We start from the raw sequence: 26,846 nt of genomic DNA on the forward strand, positions 1-26,846 counted from the left end.
ACGGACAGACGGACGGACGGACAGACGGACGGACGGACAGACAGTCACCCGGATTTCAACTCGTCTCTTCATCCTGATCATTTATATATATATAACCCTATATCTAACTTGATTAGTTTTAGGTGATACAAACACCCGTTAGGTGAACAAAACTATTATACTCTGTAGCAACAGGTTGCGAGAGTATAAAAATTTATATAAAACTTTACTTACCACAAATCAGATATTTCCTGCAATGGAAAGAATAATGATAAAATTATTGAAAATTAGTTTTACTAGAAAGTTTTGCATAAATTTATCAGAAATTATAATTATGTAGTAAAAAATTAGATAGAAGAGCAGTAGTATACAAAATATATGCAGATTTCTTTAAATGTTACTCAGCAATAAACTATTTTAATAGAATTTGTTATATTTGCGAAAGCAAAAACAAAATAAATTTCAAATGTCCACATGTTAAAAAAAATCATTAACTATCATGTAACAAAAACATAACTTAACAAATTTTAATTAAAAAGATATGAAATTTAGTTAAAATTTGCAAAATTTTGTTGGTAAAAAACTGAAAAATATTTTCTAAGCTTAAATTCTAGCGATACGCCACGCTTTAAAATTTATATATTAGTAATTTTCTAAGAATTAAAATAAATTTATATATTAGTCGGATAAATACTGCTGTTTACAAAAAAGTATTATTAAAAAAATTAGCGGGTAGCTTTTTGGTTGTGTGGAACAAAATTAAATTATTATATTACTGTTTAAAATAAAATATACTTATGAAATTAAAGCTTTTTAAAGAGCATGCTTTGTATATGATTCGGTGGTTATTTGGCGGTTTTTTGAAACTGCCTTTTGATATCCTTAAATTTCATGCCTGCTCCAAACTGCGACAACTACAGAGCCCACTTGTTTCAAGAGAAAACTTAATACTCCAAGCATAATATTTTTTATTTCATGTTCTGTATTTTTGTACCGGATTTTAGCCCTTTCTATTTTCACACCAAGCCACAAGCAAACATATACATATGTATATGGCATGTAGGTATAGTGATGGTAACCAGTGCGTATGAGCAACCTCAAAAACGTTCGACAAAGTAACATTAAAGTCTATACAAACGTAACAAAATCAAATATTTCTTGCATGTAAAAATTTCTAGTAAAATCACCCATATAATAAATTTTCTGCCGTTTTCAGTTTTTTTTTTTTTTTTTAATCAGAAATGTACATTAGGCTCTTCAGTCATGACTGTATAAATTTGGGAATGGACCGTTAAAAACTTCGTCCGCAATAAAGTTTTAATCTTCAACATCCACGTTTTGAGCACGCGATTGTTTGTACTCTATCGGTGCGAATCAAGTTTGATATCGCATCCCGTTGCTTCTCATGCCGCACGCGTCGAAAAAAGCTCACTGCGCTAGCTGCAAACGAAAGACATAGTTTCAAAATATTGTCAAAATTAAAATTTTGCACTGTCCACTCCTAAATTTTTCAATTAATAAGTAAAGAGGTACATTAGTCTCTAGTATTAAAAAAGCTGAATAAAATTAGTTCCAAGTTTGAAAAAAAAATTATTTGTTTGTAAAAACGTACATTTGGTTTATAAAAAAAGGCCGAAGAAATTCAACATTTATCTCATTGGAAAGCTGAGAAAAAATCGTAAAGAATAGGTTGACTTGTTATTTTTATATTTAAAATAATTTGCTTCGTCTATGCAAATGTTTAAAGATAATTTTTTCAAAAGTTGAAATTTTGAAAATTAAAAAAATGTTTCATATTGACTCAAAATCAAAAAAAAAAATACATGTGCAATATTTTGCCTCAAAAAAAAAAAAATTTTATGTAAATTGTCGATGAAATGACCCTTACACTCTTTTGGCAAAAATGTGTATATTTGCCCAATATTTGTAATTATCATACCTTTACTGTTTAAGAGGATTAGGTTACAGCATATTTTATATAAACCCAAGTGATTGAGGTTAGGTAAACTTTCAACGGCTGACAGTACATGGGAATTATAAAAATTTATGTAAAATATTCTATGAGGCTCTCTGTTATTATGAGTTAATTAATTTTTTCGCCTACACCATCCAAAACCATTATACTCGTACTTAAAGCTATGACGTAGTTTACCAAAAAACAAATATATAAAGTAAATTAAAATATCCATATTTAACCTTAATAAAGTAATAAAAAATTATAATTATTTAAAATTCACTTAAAAAATTCGCTTAAAATTAAACACAGCTATATGAAATTAGCAGGAGTGCATTCCTAGAGCTTATTAAGTGCGAGGAGCATATGAGTAACATTTTACAAGGAACTAAAGAAAATTGTAAAGAAATAACTGACAATTGTGAACTGTAAATAAACTGAAGTTCAATTTTATATCACGCTTAACTGCCTTACTCCGCTGTCAGCTGAAATTTTGATTAGGGTTTGAATTTACTTAGCGCTTGAGGGTATGAGGAATTGTTTTACTGTAGGCTGAAAAATTGCATTAACGTTAACGTACATTAATATCAAACTCATAATTTTATTTGACGCGCTGAAAATTGCTGTTAATATTAGCCGAAATGTCAACACACAGTTTCGTTATTTTTCACATTTGTTTTACTTTGCACTTGAAATTGTTTATAGAAGCGGAAAAAACCAAAAACAAGACATATGTGAACAAATGTATGTATTGGCGGTAAAATGTAATTGTTTTCTTTTCTTCGGTAAAATATTAGCCACTTTCGGAATCGAGAAAATTTAAGTAATTTCCAGTTTGTCACCTTATCAATCATATCGACCAAAGACATTGTGCAATGAAATGTATGAAATCAAAAAAAAAAAGATTGTAATAACCTGGCAGTTGCTGGTAAATTTTATTCCCGATCGCAATATGTTGTGATAGGGTACTTTGTCTTTGTTTATTTGCTGGTTGTATTGGAATTAGGATAGATAATATAACACTTGCAACAGATATATAATAAAATATATATGATAAGAAGAGTTCAATTTGTTCGCAAATGTTGATACTTGAAGAAGAAAGAAATTGTACGATATACTACAATATATTTTGCAAAATATTACTCATACGCCACACACAACTATGTGTTTTACTTTAGGATTTCGTTAAAAAATATAATATGATCACTGTATGGTTAATTGCATTAAAACTTATAATAAAAAAGTAGAAATGTAAATTGAACAAAAAAAATCTTAACTTCGGCTGTACTGAAGCTTTAATATCACACATTCACAATTAAAAATTCACAAATAAAAAAATTTTTTATAGAAGAACTTGATTTTGAACGATCAGTTTGTATGACAGTTATATGCTACAGTGACCCGTTATCGGCGGTTCCGACAAAAAAGCAGCTTCTTGAGTAGGAAGGACGTGTGCAACATTTCGGCTTAATATCTCAAAACTGAGAAACTAGGTACATGGCTAAATCGACGCAACTCTGCGACGCTGCTTATCAATATACATAAATTGTTTAGGATATCCGCTATTTCCTTCTGGCTGTTACAAACTTTGTGGCAAACTTGATATACCATGTTCGCGGTATAAAAACATTTAATACAAAATCAGCAGTTACATTCTTTCGAAATTTCGAAAACTCGATTTCAGCTAAATATGACACTCCTTTACATGTCCTTTTTGTTGTTATTTCATTACATTTCTATTTTTCTATTTTCAATAAATTGGCAGTGCTGTGACACAAAGTCAAACAAAGCTCCATTGCATTTATTTTAATAACATTTTCGGTCTGGCTTTTGTTTTCATACACACACAATGCCAAAGTCGGGCACGCAGCGGAACTTGCACAAATGAGATATTCGACGCATGACAGCACTGCGGCGTAATTAATCATTTCATCGATAGACAGAAACATGTCATCACAACCAATTCAAGTTTACCAATGACAAATCCCCGCCCACAGTTTAGGTAATCATTTGAATTGATAGCCAAGCACATGCATATACGAGTATACATAGGTATACAAATAAAAGTGTGTGAAAATACTGTTACCCCGTAGTTAAAGAAGGTAATTTAGTCGAAAACAATGTGCAAATGATTTTAAGTCGAGTTCCATAACCGTGTTCAAAGTCAAATTTTCACTGTCTGCTTCACATAGAGTTTTGCGTCAGATATGCTTGTTAGAAGAGCGGTAATGTGGACAAACACAACAGCACCTTAATTTATACGAACGATTTCAAAATGAACTATGATTTATTGCGGAACCAAATATCTCCCAGTCAATTATCTTTCTGGCAGCTGAACTCAGCTCAGCTTCTGTTTAGCTGTGTGGGAGTTAGTACTCTAACATACTGTGCATTTAGAAATGTGACCATATTTTTAGACAGCCAAAGAACCAACACAAAATAAGTCGCTCGGTTGTACAGAAGCGGAATTCGATATTCGATAGAAATTTATGACAAATCACACAGCTGCAGAGCATTTTTCATGGATCTAAACTGTAGTAATCTTATAGCATCCACTCCGAACTACAAAACGTTGCTCTGTTACATTTTCAGATTTAGTTATACATAAAGTTGCTATAAGACATGCACCTGTGAAGGGTATTGTAGTTCTGATAGAGCTGAAGTTAACGATTTTTCTTTTATCCTTATATTAATTACGAGGATTCTGATAGTTTTTAGTAATTTTATGCGGAAAAACGGTCAGGTTTGGTTACGAGGCTGATCCTAACAGCAATCTTCCTTGGACAGGTTAGAACGCCGGTCCGTTATGGTACCGGAAGCTATTATATAAATGATCAAAAGACCCTTATAAATCGACCATGTGCTTGCAGCCTATCACAAATTTGTTAAGGTGGCTTATGTCAGTTTCAGCTATGGCAAAGGCTGGATAATGTTGAAGAAACTGTCATGATTTTTCTACCTCATCTTCTTCCATACAACTTAGACTAAGATACGATTTTTAGCCTTACGCGTGAATGCCTTTTGAACAATGTCCAATAAGTGCTTCTATCATTGCGGCAATATTAACTTAACTAGGTGAAAGTAGTTTAATAGATTTCCTGCGTTCTACGCTAAGCCAAAAGTATCTCGCAGTCACAGGGGAACGGATCTTCGACCAGCGTATACTAAGCGCACGCGAGATCCTTAGGTCTTGTGCTAGAACGCAAGATGCCACCGGAAACGGAAACTTCAAGCAAACTTACTAACATCAAAAAATATTTATAGATTATATACAGTCTCCTGTCAAGTATACAATAATTTACTGCTGGGTTAAGATTGTTCAATATTTATAATTGTGCGTGTCTTTAAACCGTCTTTGCAAATATCCGCTCATTTCATAATTATTGACGTAAATCACGTAATGGAGTCCACAACATTTCGATAAGAATTAAACGGGCCATTGAAAATAGGAAAAAGCCATCTAAATTAGTTGGAAAACAAATTTATTCGCACTTTAAAAATAGGCAAAACGCGTACACTGCAACATTTGTAAATGCATAGAAACATATGTATATAGGTATATGAATATGAAAATAAGTAGCTTAAAATTTAAAATGATGGAAATAAAAATAATTTATTGTTCAATTCGAAGTTCGTGTAATCAATTAATTATATTTCGAAATTTTTTAAAAATTTTCGTGCTGCACAAAAGAATGCAAACATTGCCAAAAGCTTTGGAAATTGATTATGAAAACAACCTATTATAAATAACAGCAATTCCAATAAATACTTCTGCCGTTATGTGCAAACATATTTGAAAAATTGCACGAGCTATTTGGAAAATATAATTCAATTGGGCTAATAAACGACAATGATAAGTCTAAATGGCTTTATTGCGTTAAATATTTGTGTTTTAACAAAGAAATGCATTCTCGTATACAAATATAGGTGTGATTGTGTGTGTGTGTTTAAATCTAAAATCTTCACACGCTATTCATGCGGAGAAGCTTAGAAATATATTATTACGGCTAAGGTCCGTCTGAACAAAGCAAAGCACTTCTTCACAAAAGAAAATATGTTTGTATGTATATACATATAAATATATATATGCGTGCCCATATCAACTGTAAATAAAACATTTTCTGAATCGAAATTGTACAGATTCGCATGGCAATTACCTTTAATGGCTAGACATAAGCGCATTTTCTATGTTTTCATAAACAGTAAACAAGTGTGTGTGTGTATGTGTGCAGGTGTTCTTATTAAGATTTGTATTTGTAGAAAAAATTCATTTAAAACTTGACTGCATTTAGATTAAAAAAATATTTCTTTTACATGTAATTTGAGTTGTGGTTGGGCATAAGGTCAATGCACATAATGAAAGGCACATATGTATTGGCTGGCATTTTAAATATAAATATACACAAAGCTTAATGGCAGATTGGAACGTTGCAAGCGCTTTTATGCAAAAGTTTTTCATTTGACGAGATATCCTCAAGAAAGGAATCTTATGTATTTGTGAAGGGTATTATAGCTTCTGGGCAACCGAAATTAACGTTTTTTTCATGTTTTAATAAAGTTTTTTTTTATCTTATGTGAACATGAAGCTAAACTCAGCGAAAGAGGGAGTAAATAACAGAGAGAGAGAAAGTCTTAAATATCATGTACTAACACTGGATAAACTGAAAGCAGAAAGGCATGAGCTCACTCAATCTCACGTAATGAACTCAAGTAATGAACGTAAATAATTGATCCGTAATATCGAATCGGCCCAATAATTTGGCTCATTAGAGCCCTGTGAGAATTTTGCCATTCTGCAGGCAGTCAACACCTTGTGAATTTCAAAAAAACGGTGGCCCCATCATTCCACCGGTTAGCACAGCCTTACCTTTCTTCGGAGCAAATCCGGCAAATAAAGTATACTGTTTCGACTGTTGGAGTGGCCTCAGGAGTGCAGCAGTGGAACCATGTTGTAACGCAGATTATAAAAAGACGCAGAAACTCCTTCACATTTTGGTTAAACAAGTCTCACAGTTGCGCTTGTTGTCCGAAGTGAACATATCTATTTCCAAGATATTACCCAAGCGGTTTTTTGAGACGCATACTATCTCAGCTATCACCTTTAGTCGGTCTGCCAATCTGAGATGGGGAACTTCTGTCACGTTATCTTCCATGGTATCTGTCTCCGAGCCAGCTAACCGTGGCTCATTCAAAGAGTGTGACCTCATTGAAGAAGAAAAGTCATTGTGGCTTTATGGTACAACATTCCAGCGTTCCTTGATTTGGTCGATCGATTTCTTTTTCACCAAGAATTCAACCAAGAATCGAATTACCGACAGTCTTATTAATTTTTTTTCTAAAATCCGAGAACCGCTTTCTAATGTGGTCAAAACAAATATACGTGCCCGATTCGGCTGAAATTTCGACCGATTTTGTCTACGAAAATGTACAATAGATTGTATTACTTATTGTAAATTTCTCAGTTGCTATATGAGATTAATACGTATATATACAATGTCCGTGTATCTTGGTATGTATCTATTTATAATTAATTAACATAAAAAGCCCTCGAAAATAAAACTTCTTCACTTGGAACTACTTTCAAACGTGGAATTAATTGATTTTAATAAAATAAAATAAAAAATAATTCAGCAAATAGAAATTGGACTTTGTAATGAGCCGCGAGGCTCAAGGCAAGTGTTTTTCCAGCAATGGCCAAACGAAACAATATCTTTAATTTCTTCTTTAATTAATTCAATTTAATTCTGTTTGTAATCATTGTTTGTCGCTTAGAAACGAACGCTTCGCGTGTTGAACTATTTGCTTGCGTATTTGTGGATGGATACCCACCCGTATCCATTTCAGTATGCCCTTGACATTCATTCTTAACTACTCTTATCAGTCAATGTCCTTGGTTACCTAATCCGCTGGAACATTATATTCTCTTGCCGCAAATGCCACTAATGTTCGTCGACATCCATTTTTTACGACAATTCCTCTTCGCTTCTTTGTCATTACACTCGTTCATTATATTGTTTTTGTCTAAACAACAAACATTAAATAACATCAAATAAGTAAGGTAGGGGTGAGTACAGCCGCTGTCGAATTTTAGAAATTCTCGTAAATTGCATAGAGGTTTGGGAATGTTTCGGAAATGTCAGCCAAAATATCTTATAACAAGAAAATACTTTAATGTCGGCTGCACTGAAGCTAGAATACAACGCTATAGTTGTCCGATCCGAACAATATGTTTAGAGATTGTTACCTTGCTTTAGACAATAATCTATGCCAAATTTTGTGAAGATATCTTGTCAAATAAGAAAGTTTGCCATACAAAAACTTGATTTGGATCGATCAGTTTATATGGCACCTTTATGCTATAAGGGTCTGATCTCGGCGATTTTCGTAAATGAGCAGCTTCTTCGGGAGAAAAGGACGTGAACAAAATTTCAGATCGCTATCTCAAAAACTGGGAGACTAACTACTCGCGTATACAGAGACGAACTGACAGTCGGACATGGCTAAAACGACTCATACCGAATATGTTATACCCTGGATTTCAGGATATAAAATTAGAACTCATTGTTAGCTGGATTTCGAGATAAATTTCCGACGGAAACGTCAGTAGACCTAATATTTGGTATATTGGATCTAGATGAGGGTGCGGATTTTATGCCAAAATTACACGAATGACATATATATATAGGATTTAACGCCTGTCGGAAGAAGAAAAATTATTTCAATCGGTATATTAACATTAGTGGAGATGGTAGAGATATAGTTATAAACCAGTTCCAATATTTTCTAAACAAATAAGAGGTATTGAAGTATATGCGCTGGTTTTCAAACTGTAGCATGAGATTGTGAAATGCAATCTACTCATCGAGTTACAAACCATTAGGTGAACCCAGCTATTATAATATGTAAAATAAGGAACTCTAGCAGAAGAAGCCATTTGCAGTTCTTTTCCAACTCTAATGCATTTTTAAGTGTATCTCAAGTGAAATGGTAATTTATACGCATACCTCAATTCACATGCACACGGGGAGCTTGCATTATCACAAATTAAGCTTAATGTATATTCTCGGTAGTGAAGCAAGTGCAAAGGTTTCAAGAATGGAATATACAGGAAATTAATTAGCAGCCTTCGAAAATATTTAAGTGCATTGGGATACGGACTATAACCAGTATGTCGCAATTAAAATGCACTGAACTGGATTGCGGGTAATTTAAATTGTTCGCCGAAATCAAATGCCAAAGCTTGCCTACGCAAACCTGATCGAAAAATAATCTACAAAATACCAATAGGCGGTGCCATGGTCGAATTAATGAAAACAAAAAAACTGGCTTTGATACCAAATCTATTCAGTTCTTATACTTGTCAAAAGGGCAGACCTAGTGTGTCAGCGATTTTTGGGAATAAAAACAATGCTGCAGCATATTTATAGATATTTTAAAAATGCACAGTAAAATTAAGCAAAAATAAATATATATTTGACGAGCTACATGGGATCTTCGGCGGCGCTCAAAAAATAGACCGCCACTGCTGCAGTGATTCCGGTTGTCTTTATATATTTAGTAAAACTAAAAAAATAAATAATTCTCTCTAGAAGATATTGTTCGTACAATAATCTACGGGCGCAAGAAAAAATCAAAAATTTACAAAGATAAAGTTGAATTTTTGTTTTCTTATTTTTGATCAGATCAAAAAATTGCACCTATATGTTTGGAAGAGTATATAGAGAACACGCAGAAAAAGTTGATAAAGTATTTCCCTACAAAATCGTTTTATTTTTGAAATATGGACACACGGAACATGTTTAGTACACTTATTGGCCACTTTAAAAACGAAAGAATTTCTTTCTGCAACGGTTCCAGCTATTTTGATAAGCTGGATTTTTATGTCTGCAATTTATACAAAATTTGTGCTAACTAATTCCTAACTTTTTGAGATATCCATATGAAATTTTACACATATTCATTTTTCCACAAGAAGTGGCACATTTGTCGGAACAGCCGATATCGAAACACTATAGGATATAACTGTCATACAAACTGACCGATCAAAACCAAGTCCTTGTAAGGAAAACTGTTTTATTTGGCAAGATATCTGCACGAAATTTGGCAAGCGGCATTTTCAAAAAAAAAAAGGGTTTAATCTCCGAACAAATGCGGTCAAAGATCGGATCACTATAGCATTTAGCTGTCATACAAACTGACCAAAAAAAAACTAGAAAAAAATCTTAATAAAAGATATATCTATTTGCATAAACGATTTTTTAGCCTTATTAAGTAATCTTAATTAATAATCGTTGGTCGGTTATGTTTTCAGATTCGATTTAGTTATACTCGTACATATGTATATGTAGTTGCTAAAAGAAATGCACCTGTGAGAGGTAGTATAGCTACGGTGCAGTCGAAGTTGACGATTTTTCTTGTTTAATATTCAAATGATGCATCGTACGAGTATGACTGGAATATTGGCTAACACTCAAGCACGAAATTTCAGATAAATAAATAAAATAATATAAATATGCGTATGTTTATATTGTATGTTATATGCGTGTATGCAATTTTATCTTACTAAATTTAGAAAAAATTCAAAACAAATAATAATAATACAATAGAAAGCACATAAAATCCTCAATATGCCCACTTGTTCAAACAACCAATACAGAAATCACTTCAAATTCTATCGAGTTACCGAAAATCATTTCTCTTCATCAGCAAACAAAATGACTGGCGCAAGCTGATGGCCGAACAATGACCAGAAGTGTAAGGCGCAACACGGTCCGGACACACACACACAGATACGAGTTTATAGTAAAATTCGAGTCAGCAACACATTTGCGGTTTACAACGAAAGGAAAAACAACACGATGTTGAGAAGAATATCGGTTTTGGCAAACCTAAAGACTTAGCTTAGGCGCCGTTCTTTGGAAAGCAGCTATTCATCTAGTGGCACAGAAATTCACACAGCATTGAAAGGTGATGGGGGGCTGCCAGCAGCTTTTTTTTATGCCATTTCATGTACGCACGTTCAATGGTAAATGGATTAAAAATTGAAATCACGTTTTCCCTTATCATGCCGAGCGTGCATAAAATCATTTGCCATATTCTCCTTTGGATTGTGGCACTATGTGCTTACCGTAACTGGCAGGTGCAGTTGTTGGCTGACGGTGATGGAAAAGCTTCGTGCTTCCCTTTTACTTCAATCAATTACTTCTCAGCTTTTGGAGGCAGTCCTGCAAGTCAAGTAATATTTTGTGGTTTTTTTATTATTATTTTTTTTCTATTCAACCTTCATTCACTTGCCTAATGGTTCGGTCAAAAATTTAATGGTGCATGAAAATGTAGGTATGTAATATGTACCGTTAGAAGTGTAAATATACTAAAATATGAAAGTACAAACTTAAATACATATGTATATATATATATATATATATAATATATATAACATGGTATATATTGATAATATTGCGTTAGAATGTGCAGTAGACACTACAAATAAAATTATATACAATTTAGCTGGAAAAGGTGCTGTCAACAATTTGCCTTATATATTCGGTCATTAAGGCAATTTCCACTTGTCATTTCTATTACATTCTGCTGCCATTCTCATTGGCCAATATATGTACAAATATATACGAGACTTTCGTATTGCTTTAACTCTGAAAAATGTCAGACTTTGTAAATGAATTAGTTTATTATACAGTTGTTGGCAATTTACCAACATACATGCGTACATAACTGTATTTTTGTGCATTAGCTGTTTGCAGTCATTCACTTCAATGGTTTTTGCTTGGTTTGGCATGAGCTTTTAGATTCTGGCAATGGATTTACAAATAATGCTCGAACTTAATGGTTTGTTTATACTTGTAAATCTCAATGGATTGGGAAAGGAGAATGCAGAAGATGTGCCATCCAACACACCTGCATGAGAATTAAATAAATGAAATGTCTTATATACATATATTTGTTGCAACCTTTAAATAGTTAAGTACATTTTGTGGTACACCAAAGGTTCCTGAATTTATTTCAAATGATTTCCGTATGCTTTTTCAAACATATACGCCCACAACCAATAACTACAAAAAAAAAACAACACATGCATATTTTTTTCATCAAAAATCACAGCAACTTGTATTTTAAAAAGAAGAAATTTGTTTAGCCAACTTAAGCGGCACACCTAGATTGAAATAAAAATAAAAAAATTTGAAATTATAAATCGATTTCTCAAATAGCTTTTGAGTTACAGACTAGATGTAACCGAGGCGTACAATCAGCTCCATTAGTTTATTTTTAAACGCGTTTTTCTCCAAAAATTATTTTTGGTAATTTTGGGTGTTCAAAAACGAACAAATTTTAGGTAGAATTTAACTTTTTTTATTTAAAACGCTGCTTTTTCGTCAATATTTGTTATTTTTTCGAGCGTCGGTTCTTTTATGAACAATATCTTCTAGTAGAGAATTTTTTTTTAGGTTTCATCGGCGGAGAAGGCCGGAATCACTGCAGCAGTGAACCTTGTTTTTTAGTCGCCGCATGTAACTCGAAAAATATTCAATTTTTTCTTCAAACATTTTACTGTGTATTTCTAAAATGTGTATATATAAATATACGCTTAAAATTTTAAAATATTGATACAGTATTTTTCTTAATTTTCAAAAATTTCCTTGTTTAGACTGTTACACTAGCTCTGCCCTTTAGCGACACTGTCCCTCTTTAGAATCCATAAATTGGATAGTATTGTTATTAAGCAAACATTTTTCAGGCACTTAAAAAAAAAAAAACTTTTATAAACAAACTAGATTTGGCTACAACGTCTGCCGAACCTAGTCCATGAAAGTACTTCAGAGAAGAATATCTTATCGCGCATCGTGAATAAACAGATCGAGTTGCAAAAGACCATATGCACTGCGGCGCTGCAGCAGCACTGCTAGAGTTCACACTTAACATCAAGTTGACAGTTCAAATAGGCGCCGCTCGAGTACAAAGGGTTACAACAAGTTTTTTTTTATTAAAGAAAAAAGTAAGGAAGGGCTAAGTTCAAATGTAACCGAACATTTTATACCCTCGCAAAGTCAAATGGTATACTCGTTTTAGATTTCTTTGTGGATCTTGCCGCCTTGTCCTTGTTGACCGATATTTTCGGTAAAAAGTCAACTATAGGCACTGGGGTCCACATATCCAGTACCTAGGGGCTTGAACAGTTTTGGTTCAATTTAGATAATTTTTGGTCACAAGGTGGCATACTTTAAACGTATTATTCGCGCAAAGTTTTACGCGGATATAATCATTGTTGTTTGATTTGCATACTGGAAAGTGAAAAATCAGATGGAATTGAAAATGGTGTTATATGGGAAATAGGCGTGGTTGTAGTCCGATTTTGCCCATTTTCACACTATAACATAGAGATATGAGAAGAATATTATGTACCGAGCTTGATTGAAATCGGTTAAGCAGATCCCAAGATATGGGTTTTCACCTGAAAGTAGGCGGTGTCACGCCCACTATCTAATTTTGAACGTTGTTCCTATAAAATCATCTTATACCATCCCAGAGATAAAATTTAATGTCTCTGGCGTGTTTAGTGCTTGATTTATCGCGCTTTTAGTAGTTTTTAACAGTACCGTTATATGGGGAGTGGGCGGGGTTGTCACCCGATTTCACCCATTTTCAGTCTCTGTAGCAACAAGTTGCGAGAGTATAATAAAACAAGAAAAAACGTTAACTTCGGTTGCGCCGAAGCTATAATACCCTTCACAAATACAAAGGCCCCTTACAAGAACTTGATTCCGATTGTTCAGTTTGTATGGCAGCTATATGCTATAGTAGTCCGATATCGGCCGTTCCGACAAATGAGCAGCTTCTTTGTAAGAAAAGGACAGGTGTAAAATTTCAGATCGATATCTCAAAAACTGAGGGACTAGTTCGCGTATATACAGAGGGACAGACGGACGGACATGGCTAAATCATCTCAGCTCGTCACGGTAATCATTTATATATATATACTTTATATGGTCTCCGACGTTTCCTTTTGGGTGTTACAAACTTCGTGGCAAAATTAATATACCCTGTTCAGGGTATAAAAAAGGCACGTCATTCATCGCTTTTCTCATCCTCAACCTCAGCTTTATCATCACAACCAAGATTATTAGCTCCATGGAAACCATGTCTTATAAAAACTTCGAACCTGTATTTGCTGAAATGAAGTATCTATATTACTGCGATTACATGGGGATTCTTTTGTCCCTCATTATCGGCAAATTCTCTTTTGGTGTCGCTCTGTGCATTCACACGAGCAAAAAGAGTCCAGCAACTCAAATCGAGTTTTTCTGACATTCCTTTGCATAAAATTTTCGCAAATGTTTGTGCGGTAAAATTCCTAATAAATTACTGCAAACTTCAACACGGAATAGTCCGTATGTTGATAATTATATGATTTTCCACTAAATAATTTCAATTTCCAACACGAGAGACTAGATGACATTTAGTACAATTTTATATGTATTATATTTCACTGAGAAATAAATAAACGTTTGCATGTACAATATGTATATACATACACATATATCGTTAGACAAACTAAAAGACTGCCTTTGGTACATTGGACAGCAAGAACTATAACAACACACTTCACAACAATGTACATACAAACGTACCATACAAGGGAGTTATAATTCAAATGAACCCTGATTTTCGTATACATATATGCGGCCAAGGACAGACAGCTGCTACAACAACAACAGCAATAATGACAGCTAATAAGACTATGTATATAAACATCGCGATTTAACAAATTATGGCAAGTAATGTCCCCATGACATTAAATAACATTTAAGGCACATCAATGCAGTAGCTCTTTGTCAGGACAACACTCATTTATAACTATATATATCCAAACTTAGATTTGTATTTTAAAACCCCACTACTTACTTACTTCAACAAATAACTTTATCAACACGTACTACATAAATTGAGAATAACTGTTAACTTTTTACACTTCTGATATAAACATTAAAAGCAAAAACACAAAACATAAAAACACAAATATTTTATCACAAATTTCCGAAAGACTGCGTTTGATGGTTATTTATTTAGTTTTATTAATATCTATTTTAATCACTTCATTCACTCTCATTTTTCTTTAGTTTTCAATTCACCTTTCAAAGTTTTATTACAGCAGCACCGTTACAAATTTGACGTATTGTGCACATTAAGGCAGAGCGTTCGCGTTTGTTGACGCTTAAAATTGTAGATTTTTTAATTAAACTTTGAAATGACTAACTTTCTCTATTATAGCGATTAGTCAACTCTTTTTATTTAAAAAAAAACTGTCGTTCTAATATTAAATTAAAATTGAATAAATAATTAATAGACGACAATATTTTAAACTTATGCATTTTTTTTTATTGAAAATGTTAAAATAATTAAACATACGGTCCATATAAGCACTTATTATATAAAAATACACACATTTTTATTTTTATAGCATATCTATGCACTTAAATCTGCCTGTGTAAATAATTATGCTGCATGCCTACATACATAAGTCTTACATATGTACATATATTATTTTATGTAGTTAGCTTTTCTGCACAGTTACGTGCATTTGTGACTGTTAATACGTCAACGTAACGCATGTATGTAGCACGCGCTGCGTATTTACGCCTAGTTGAGTTGTTTGCACACATAAAGTATTTATACTGAAAATATGTAAATAGCAAAAAATTACTCATACATACCTGCTATCGAGAAGTTATTTTGAAACTTTCAGTTAGTTTCAACTAAATTATTTAGTGAGCGTAATTTTTATTACTTGTTTTTCTTTTACTTATTCTACTTTAATTTTACAGAAAAGTAGTTTTTTTTCAACTTCATGATATACTAGAACTGTGCTTTACAACGCGCTACTTAGCAGTAGATTTTTTTTTTTACAAAATTTTGATTTACGGTAACCATTAATGCTAGGATTTGTGTTGTAATGAAATAAATGTTTTCTAACGAATATTTTTTTTTACTTTAATATGAAAACGTAAAATATTTATTTAAAATATTAAAACATAACTGCAATTAGGAGTAAATTTTAAATATTTCATATATACTTATAACAAAACTTTATTTGCTTAAAATATAATGGTGTGCTTGCCTAAAATTTTAGCCCCATATTTTGTCATTTGTATTTTAAATTTCAATAAACTAACACTGACGTACATACGTATATACAAATGAAGCGAAATTATCAAATGGCTTGAATATACATATAGTCAGCACATTGTCATTGTTAAAAATGTGCACTTGGAACTATGTTTGTAATTGCTGCTAAACTACTATTTCTTGGGCACAATATCCGACAAAGTAATTGAGACTTCATTGAAATTTACACACGGCAATGTTGATCGAACTAAAGTGATTACAATTTATTACATTACACTTAACTAATAGAAATCGATAAGACCGTATGTATTTAATCGGAAAAGCTATCACTCCAGTATGTGGTGGTGAGTGGTGCAACGGATTTAAATAAGTCCTTTCCAACGCTATAATTCTCAACATCGTGTCGCATTTTCATCGGTCGTTCCTGGCCCGGACAACGAATCTCTTTGTGTTTCTCCAAACGCACTTCGGACACAAATTTCCGTTTACATTTCTCACATTGATATAGCACACCCTGTTCATCGTGTTCATCAACTAAGTGACGGCGTAACTCGGCCTTACTGGTGGCGGTGTATTCACATTTGTGGCATTCAAATGTTGACGGCTCCTCGTTATGTTTTTGCACGTGTTTACGGTAAGCACCCTGTATTTTGAACATTTGTCCACATACTTCACATTTAAGTGGTTCACGATGCAGATGCGCCTTCTTGTGTAGTATTAATGATAGTTTACGCGTAAATACTTGCTCACATTCATCGCAAGGGTATTCTGTGGGTTTTTCTTCTTGCTCATCCGACGGCGGTGTACCCTTTATTTTACGTTTTTTTATTTGTGGCTTAACATATTCCTCCTCACTGCTTTCGTCCTTAATTAAAGTGGGTGATGGTGGTGGTGCGCGCTTTGTTGGCGGCCGTCCCATTCGTTTCTTCTCCTTGAATTTGGGACCCGGTGTTCCTGCTGCCGCTGATTTACGCCGACCTCTTCTACCGCCGGCACCGCGTGGGGAACGTTTCTTTTTGGTAGTGGTACCAAAATCAGAATCATCCGAATCATCTTCAGCCGTTATACCACCATCGTCGGAGACTTTAAATTCTACATCATCATTCGGCTCTTCATCGGAGGGATCAGAGTCCAGCGTTGCATCTATGACCACATAACCAGCCGGTCGTCGTACTTTGTTCTTGCTGCGTGAAAGTTTCTTTCTCAATTCTCGCTCAGTATCTTCACACTGTGTTTTTAACTGTAAAGCAATGTTTACATTATCCAAGCAAGTATTGCATATAAATTGTGGCATAAAATCTTTTGGAGCAATGGACACGGTCGGACATATATTCATTAATTTATCGGCAATTGTTTGTTTATTGATGATTTTAAAAAGGCTGACCAAATCGTCTTTGCTGGTACAGACACGACATTGATTCTCATCGACATGATTTTCCATTTTGGCAGCTTCGCGTGCCGTACTTGTTGGCTGCTCGCCATCGTCCACATAATCTTCTTCATCTTTTTCTGTCAAATTTGGACTTTGCTTAACTGCAACATCTTTGCGCTTTTTCGGCAATTGTGTTGGTTTGTGCAAAACCGGCTTATGAACGTCCTCTTTCTCCTCATCCTCGCCTTCTTCCTCCTCCTCTTCATCTGGTTCATCTTCGTCTTGCAAAATATGCTCAATTACTTCACCTTCGTCCTCATCTTCAAGTGCTTCAACATTATCCTCTTCTTCTACTTCTGCCGGCCGGCGTGGTTTGCGGCCACGCTTAGTTGGGCTTATCGACTTGTTGTCAGCTACCATTGGGTCGTGCTGTAAATGGGAGGAGTATTAGTATTTTGCATTAAAAATTGTGTATACCATTCACGCGGTAACGTAAAACAATGGTAAAGGAATTGAAATGCAAGGAAGAAAGCGTTTGTAAATTATGAAATGTATAAAAGCAGATACTTGTTTTACAATTGCAATTTTCGTGTATAATTTTTTGCAATGTGTGAAAGGTATACATTTTTAGTCATATTTTTTTTTTTTTTTAATTATTTTATATACTAAATAGATATACTTTGCAACCTTTACCTCTTCCAAGTACTCGGCAACTCCTTCGTCCGTCTCGTTAGCACCATTCGTTAATAACACCTCATCGCTGCCGGTATCAATAACACCACCTTCTTCAATCAGTTCACTACTCATTTTCACCACTTTCTTTTTATTCACTGTTTGCTTTTAGCCAAACAATTTCACTATTTAAGCCACACTTCTTTATGAATGTTTTTCGTTGTTTGTTTTTATTAGATATTTCTAAATTTTGTTATTGTAAATAAGTGGTTGTTGCTTTAATGTCAAAATTTTGCCGCCACATGAAGATTTATGAGCATTTTATGCTGCCAGCGGTAAGCTAGCGTGCAATTAATCAAGTTTAATTAACTATTCATGCAATTTTCCAATGCAGCGAATATATTATGCTGTGCTTATAATCACTATACAATTTCGATAGTACCGTTAAAAATCGCAAAGATATAAGATTTTTATCAAAAATTCCTTGGAGTGTCACAATTTTTTTCCACAGTGCGTTATTCTGCCGCCACTGCACAACTTAAACAACAACAACAACGCTGCAATTGAGAAAAAAATTCTATCCACCACAGCGTTCACAATAATGTGAAATTCTTAAAATATTTAATATATTTATATACTTTCACAGTAGCACTTTACACACAAAGTGCTAATATGTATTTTTATGTTAGATAACAAGCAAAACTATTGCAAAAAAAAGATTGCTACACTTTCTCGTGTCTACACTGAATGCGATACGGCCATCTTGAAAAATGTACAAGCAAAAATCGAAATAGATTTTTGCATTGCCCCCATTGTGAATGATCAATAATCGCTCGTCAGGGTCGTATGCGGTGTGAGTGCGAATGAACGCGCACATGTAGTGAGCGTACAAATGTCAGTTCCAAAGCACTTCTATATGTGCGAAAGAGATGACAAGCGGTATTTGTTAATTTTACTTTTGCTGCTGCTTCGTAAAGTGCATGCACAGGCAGGGTTGTCGTGTGTCAAAGAATATATAAATGCTAATATGCACGTTTAGTGGCTTGTTTACATGTATGTATATACTCGTAAATGTTTTTAGGGATATATAATATTTAAACAAATATATTTTTATGAACAAAATTGGTGGGATAAAAAAATGTCACGTACTTAAACACAGAGATGAGATAGATAGGCTTTTAAAAATAAGAGAGTTTTGCATTTGCTAATACTTAAATTTACAATGCAAAATACAGTTGTGTTCACTAAAATAGCAGCACGCCATCCAATTTTATTACGCTATTCAATACAGTCGCTAATTTACTCACTTTATACTGTTCTTTACTGTTGCTATGCGCCGTTATAACGGTATATTATATGTAAGCAAAAATTAGGCAGTTAGATGTACACATTGTAGAAATCAGCAATATTTATACAATGGTTGTACACGAGCGTTTCAAGCTGTTCATAATAATAACAGCACATAGTATGTACATATGTATATACTTTTTCGCGCAAAAATTTTAATTAGATTAATATTTTCATTAAGATTTGTAAGTGTTACTGAATATTTAGACAATACATCTACAAATTTGCTTATTAAATAAAAAGAAAAAATAGTAAAAAGGGCCGATGTAAGCATTGCACAGAAGAAAAACGAGAAAATTGAAAACATATCGGGAAATTAAAAAAATTGTGGGATGCAATTCGAAAATGATTTCAAATGAGTTGAAATGTAAAAATAAATGCGAAACTCGTGGCATGGGGCAGATTGGACAGATACACATGTATGTATGCAAATGTGTGTATATTAACATATCATAAATTATTCGTTAATATGCTTCAATAAAATTTATTAGAGCGAACAAATTGCTATTTTATGATTTCATGAATGTAATGATAATAATTTGCAAACTTAATCAAATATTTATTAATGAATATTGTAGGGAACATTTTTGGGAAGATATTTTGGGATCGATATTTAAATTTAATTTATGCTATGAATATTCTACGTGTGATTAGGTATATTGACAATAATTCTATCAGCATGATTCGTTTTACATTTGTAAAGGCAATATAGTATTAAAAGGCATAATATTAATTATTATTAACACCAAAGCTAATAAATATTATCTATGCTGCGGCGCACCGAGTAGGTGATGTCCTTTGGCACCAATGCACATGTTCATATTTGAACAGTGGATGTATTTCCGAATTTTCGAGTTACTCAAGACTTTTATTACCGCAATATTATATATAATATTATAAAATATTACAAATAAGTAAAATTAATTTAAAAATATAATTTATTATGAAAAACATTTAATATGCTTACCGTTAATAACTATGTCTGATATTAAGATTCATGTCTGATGTAAGATTTAAAAATATATTTTAACACCAAACTTATAGTTGAGTTCTTAAATAAGTAGCACAACTCGGTGCAGTGCAATTTAGAAAAGGTTGTTGGCAAAGCTACTCTACCATACCACATGGCGTATACGTAACATTTCCTGAGTAATAATATTCTGAAAGAGTTGGTGAGTTGGCTTAGTCAACAGTAAGGTAATGCCGAGCTTTACAGCCAACAGGCTAATGAAAAGCAACAGTAAATACACACATATATATATATATATATATACGTATATATGTATATAACTATAAGTAAGCACTAATTAATTTAATTGCTTTAGCAAAATAATCTTTAATTTTTATTATACTCATTTGAATGTGCAAAAATTGGGTGAGAGCGATGAGTACATTTAACGAAAAGCATTAACACGTAGCCAGTTGCGCAAATGTCTTCACGTCTACTAGCACACAGCCACTTACATACATACATACTCACTTACATCTGGCATGAATGAAATATTTATTGCCGTTATGTGTGTGTTAGTGTAACGTATTGTACTGTTATTAAACCACAAAAGCGCACCGCAGACATTTACACCGGCGATAAGGAGCATAAAATACGCCGTATGTTTGCATAACGGGACTTATGAGTGAATACATATGTACATATGTGGTCTGCTTAAAATCTACGGTTTAGCTTGTTGCCCTCATTCGGTTTGTTTATATGCGCTGCACTGAGTTTTAGCATAACAAAACAATTTTGTGAGTGGAAAAAATAAAAAAAAGGATGCAATAACAACAAACAAAAATATAAAGAGGACATTACAGGGTCAAAGTTACGTAGCAATTAGCCAGGGGGAGGCAAGCAAAAAATTCTTAAATATATATATATATTACATACAACTTTATATTCAAAACGGATGCACACGTATGTACCCACTTTTGGATAGGCTTGTACATTAGGGTGATACCATTATATTTTGTATGTTTTTTTTTTTAAATATTCATTTTTTTTTTATATATTCATTGAGTTCAGTTTGTATATCAGCTTTATGCTGTAGTGGTCCGTTCCGAACATTTTTTTTTGGAGAATATAGCATTGACTTGGAAAATAACCTGTGCTAAATTTTGTGAAGCTATCTTGTCATAAAAAAATTTTTCCAATCGAGGACTGGCTTTTGATAGTTTGTATGGCAGTTTTATGCTATAGTGGTCCGATATCTGTGCTACTAATTTCTGATTAGTCCGTTACTCAATTATTTTTGTTGTTAACAAATGAACCTCCCTAACGACTAGCCTACCCAAACGTAACTGCAAAATTCATACACGAGCTTGTGTGGGCGAATGGGTACCTCTTACGTTTTTTTTTTTCAAAGTAACTAAACGCTGTGAGCACCAACCTTTAAATATTGCTGACTTTCGTAACGCGTGTCGGAGCTAAGCGTGCAACAAGCGCTGTCACATTCAATTTATGTTTGCTGTTTGGGTTTTTATTTTTATTTTTGCTTTGTGCACACACTTAGTTTTTGACATATCCCTGTCAAGCTAGACAGGCAGCAAGGTCATTCTTTCACCTATGTGATACTTCGAGGAAAAGCTGTCTTAATTTCGCATATTTTCCGCTAATGAATTGCGCCCGTTATCGTTTGGCATCGCATTATTATTTAAGATATTCTCTGTGTAGCGGCGCGTCAGTTATGACAGGTAACTGACTGGTATGACATATTTAATTTGCTTCGGAATGTGAGAATTGGAATGAATGCGATGAATTTAATTTGAAAAAAATTGTGACTAAAGATAAAATTTTGTATTCAAATGCCGGAGAGAATTTAAATTTGAAATTAAAAGTTCGGAATGCGAAGATTGAATTTGGCATCTTAAATTAAACATTAAATCAACAATATTAAAATAAAAATTCACTAATTTCTTACAATTTCGCAAGGCAAAATTAAAAATTTCAAAACTAATTTTAAAATTAAAAATTATCAAAAAAATTCGAAAAATACTTTCTCAAATTGAAAAAAAAAGTTTAACAAGGTAGAAAGCGCGAAGTTCGGGTATAACAGAAGATTTGATACGATTGCAATTTGCAAGCATGAAAGCACGGGAAAAGCGTCTATGATAACTAGTCAACTGAGCAGGCTGATGTCTAAAATCAGAGGACCGGGAAAAAGACAGGAAAAACGGCAGATGGAAGGCCAGGCTAATCTGAAACATAAAATAATGGTCTAACAGGAAACATGGTGACGATGCGGAAGGCATTTTTCTCAACCTCCCCCGAAAAAAAGCACGGGAAATACCCTCAGGTTTTGGCGCAACTTGATTTTAAAAATGTTGCGAAAGAATTCAACATTGATTATTCGACAAAATTGTGAATGGATTATTATATTTATATTTTACTTCCTGTCAGCGAAAATTTTACTAAACTCATTCTCAAATGAGATATATCTGGCATAAAGCTTGTCCACCTAATTTCACTAAATTATCACACATTGTGTCCAACCTTAACGGTTTGAAGCCTGGTGGGAAGTCGAAAATCACTATATAGTGTATATTGGAGGTATTAAAGGTCTGGGCTGATTGCTTGAGAATATATTTTCAACTATTTTATAAATAAATAACTCACACATTGACGAACATATTCGGAATAAGGTTTTTTAGAATAACGGAAGTGATTATATACAGGTTGATTGAAAAGTTACTGCGCTCGAAATGGAAAAATACTTTTTTGGTACGAAATATATTTTTTTATTCAATATAATCTCTCTTAGCTTCAATACACTTATTTCAATGATCCTCCAATAATTTTATATCATCCCTATAATGATTTTCTGGAAGCACTGCAAAATACCCGTCTACGGCTGTAATAATTACTTCATTCGACGAAAAACTCTTTCCACGTAGGAATGGTTTCAGGTTCCTGAAAAGGCTAGTAGTCGCTGGGAGCCAAATAAATCGTTGAATTTTGTCATTGTGAGCATCACCATTGTGAGTAGGTGCATTGTCTTGTTGAAAAATGATATTTTTGTGCTGCAAATCCGGTCTTTTCTCATGAAGATTTTCAACCAGCTCATCTAAAAGGCTACAATAATAGTCAGAGTTGATTGTTTGTGACTTCACCTGCTTTGGAGCTGAACAACCAGCTTCAGTCCACTGTAAACGTGCTTGTTTCAATTTCTGATCATGGTGGTAGATCCAAGTCTCATCCATTGTTATAAAACGACGCAAGAAATCGGTTTTATTCTGCTTAAAACGCACCAAATTATGCTGAAACATTTATTTCCGATCCAGTTTTTGTTGAATTGTCGCCGCACACGTTGGCACTAACTTTTCAAACAGCTTTTCAAATGTAATTCTCCATGTAAAATATGAAGTACTCGTTAGTTGGAGATGCCTATGGCATTAGCATTTTCTTCTAGCTTTGTCAAACTTGGAGCTTCACTAATAATATTATGAACTTGCTCAATGATTTCTGGTGTGGTTGCGGTTTTTGGTCTTCTTTCGCGTGGATCGTCTTCAAGGCTAGTACGACTAGATTTAAAGTCAGCAGCCTAAAATTCAACGGTGCGTTTTGACGGCGAGGGCTTCCTATACACTTTAAACTATTGTTCATAAATTTCCTTTGCTTTTGAACAAAAAAAAAAACAAAGAATCACTGTGCGATATAAAATGTTTTCCATATATATATATTATATAAAAATACTCTGACATGGCAACTTCAAATGGCATGTAAACAAAGAAATAATTGACAGAATGAGTTGTAACTTTGCATGTGTTCTCACAACAGATGTACCAACTTGAAAAAATTTGGAGCATTACTAGGCTATTTCTTGGTGAGCAGCACTCACTTTCCAACCAACCTGTATAGTATATGTGAGTTTGGTTAATTCGTGGACGAATTTAACATATTTTCGGCTATAAACTGTAGTATATCCAAATATTATACGTTCAGTTAATTTTGCTAAGATATTTTACGTATTGACCAATATATATATGGTATAAAGCCAACTGGATATTTGAAAATCTTATAATAGTTATATGAGAGATAGGGGTAGTATTGGCCCGATTTTGTCTATTTTTGGCATTACTACATATTATTAACAAACAAAAAAATGCTCTTTGAATTTCATTAAGGTACCTCACATACCATCACCAATATATATTCGTACAAAGTAAAGTCAACTAGAGGTTTGAAAATCCTTATATTAGTCATATGGGGTCTTGGGTAAGTTTTCATCCGATTTTATCCATTTTAAGCACAAAGATGCACCGTTAGGAGAAAAACACGCTTACTCATTACAAATAAGGTAACACATATATGTCAATATATACGGTATAAAGTCAGCTGGAAGTTCGAAAATCTTTCTATTAGGTATATAAGGCTAAGGGAAATATTGACCCGATTCAACCAATTTTTGACATACAGACATACCATTATCAGAAAAGGCTTCTCTCCTAATTACAATAATATATGTCACACATTGACTGTTGTTTTTGGTAAAAAGTCAACCACAGGTTCGGTAGTTCAAACTTCGGGTATCTTGGGCTTGAATAGTTATGGTTCGATTTTGACTATATTTAGACCTGAGATGGCCAATCTAAAAGGTACTATTCGTGCAAAGTTGTATCCCGATATGTTAATTGGCGCTTGATTTGTATACTGGAAAGTGAAAAAATCAGATGGAGAAGCGAGATTTTTGTCAAATTTCCCCTGTTTTCGTACTCTAATGTAGGAATGTCAAGATGATTTTACTTACATATGGGATTAACCTAAATGTGGTCCTATGAAGCTTTTTTGTACCATTCTGGGGTGTAAAACTTTATGCTTCTGAAAAAGTAGTTCCAGAGATGCTAAATTTCACCTAAAGCTTAATACATTCATTGTCCATCGAGCTCTTAACCGCACCTTATGCAGCTCTTCCATAACTCGGCGTGAAATTTAATGCTTCCAAACAAAAAATTTGAAATACTAACACTCACTTATTTACTCAATATTCTTGAACGCATATTTAAATACTCTGTCAAAAGAAATAGAACTCAAATGTTAAAAATAATTTTCCACTCAAATAACTTTCATGAAATCGGTAAGTGTGTAAATGGTTTCAAAATCGAACTGTCTTGTTGTACATATTTACAGGCATTACAATATGTACATGTGTATGTTGGTCATGTATACAAATGTATCTTCGTGCAATTTTCTCACTTAAAAAATTGTGGATAGCTGCAAGGTCGCAACATTCTTCAAGTGTTTGTAGGCAAACACAAAAGTGGTAGTAAATGCCACTTAAAGCACAAAAGGTACATAAATCAATTTGCAAATGATGCTCTAGGAGCTTTCGTCGGGTCTGATGGTTCACACCATATGGATAAGCCCATTGTGTATAAACAAATGTTTTTGCATATATGTATCTACCTTTGTACATACATGCATATACATATATTTGTAAGTTGAAGAGCAAGTGGCACATTTGAATGCGTCTGTGTGTGTAAAAGATGTTCTTCGTGTTTTATTTTGAAAGAGCAGGTGTCTTGGATAACACGTGTTAACCTTTTGGGAAAATTGAAATTTCTAAGTGGTACGGAGAACTTCTTGGTGATAAATTAATATTTAATACAGTAAAATGAAATTTAATATAATTTATTTTGCGATAATTTAATTTACTTGAGAAATCATAGATTAATTAATTAAAATTCATAATTTAAACTAATGAATAAATTAGTAATAATTAAATCTAACATTTAATGCGTTATTTAAATTAACTTTATTTATGTTAATATTTTTATCTTAATTTTGGTTTTCATTTACTTGATTTAATTTTCATTAATTTACTTCAATTTCATTTTAATTGGTTAATTATTTAATTTCGTTTTATTTGAATTGACTTAAACTAATTGAAAGTATATTGTATGGAATTTAATTAGTTTATTAATTTATTATTTTTAATTAGGTTTAATTTAATACAACTTGAAAGAATTTGATCAAACATTTAATATACGTTTATTTTAATTTATTTACACTAATTAAATTACGCTTAATTTAGTTTAAATTGATTACAGAATCTAATTCTGTTTTATTTAATAGCATACAATTTAAATCGATTTAATTAATTGACTTCAATTTGATTTAAATTAATTTAATTTATTACCCAATTTCATTATATAATTAGTTTTGATAAAATACGTTTAGTTTAATATTTGAATAACATTAGACTAACTTAATTTAATTTGTTGAAAAATAATTTAAATAATTATAATTACGCTTAATTTTATTTATTTCACTTTTAGTTTTAAGCAATACCAAATAAATAAGTATATTAAATTTAATATTATTATATTTTAATTAATTTATTGTACGTCAATATAAATAATAAATAAGTAAATAATTAAATCAAAATTTATAGT

The 26,846-nt window shown here is 32.9% G+C and overlaps 2 protein-coding genes across 4 annotated transcripts in view; both read right to left on the bottom strand.

Annotated features, from left to right (window-relative positions):
• The window catches only part of LOC106622154 (G-protein coupled receptor dmsr-1), a 255,903-nt gene that overhangs the window by 75,318 nt on the left and 153,739 nt on the right, over positions 1-26,846 (bottom strand). For both annotated transcript variants that reach the window (XM_070108720.1, XM_070108721.1), the window contains one exon: positions 214-230. The gene's annotated coding sequence lies outside the window, so the exon portion shown is untranslated. The remainder of the gene's footprint in view (positions 1-213; positions 231-26,846) is intronic.
• On the bottom strand, positions 15,300-18,878 carry LOC106623395 (zinc finger protein Paris). Of its 2 annotated transcripts, none has more exons than XM_014242907.3 (2): positions 18,129-18,878; positions 15,300-17,870 (listed from the first exon to the last, which is right to left on the bottom strand). In XM_014242907.3, the coding sequence occupies exons 1-2, from the start codon at positions 18,246-18,248 to the stop codon at positions 16,380-16,382; spliced, it is 1,611 nt and encodes a 536-aa protein (XP_014098382.2). In that variant the 5' UTR covers positions 18,249-18,878; the 3' UTR covers positions 15,300-16,379. The 2 variants fall into 2 exon arrangements, with proteins under 2 accessions (XP_014098382.2, XP_014098383.2); XM_014242908.3 differs by having other exon boundaries at positions 18,135-18,875.

This window comes from Bactrocera oleae, chromosome 4 (assembly GCF_042242935.1).
Source record: "Bactrocera oleae isolate idBacOlea1 chromosome 4, idBacOlea1, whole genome shotgun sequence".
Taxonomy (NCBI): domain Eukaryota; kingdom Metazoa; phylum Arthropoda; class Insecta; order Diptera; family Tephritidae; genus Bactrocera; species Bactrocera oleae.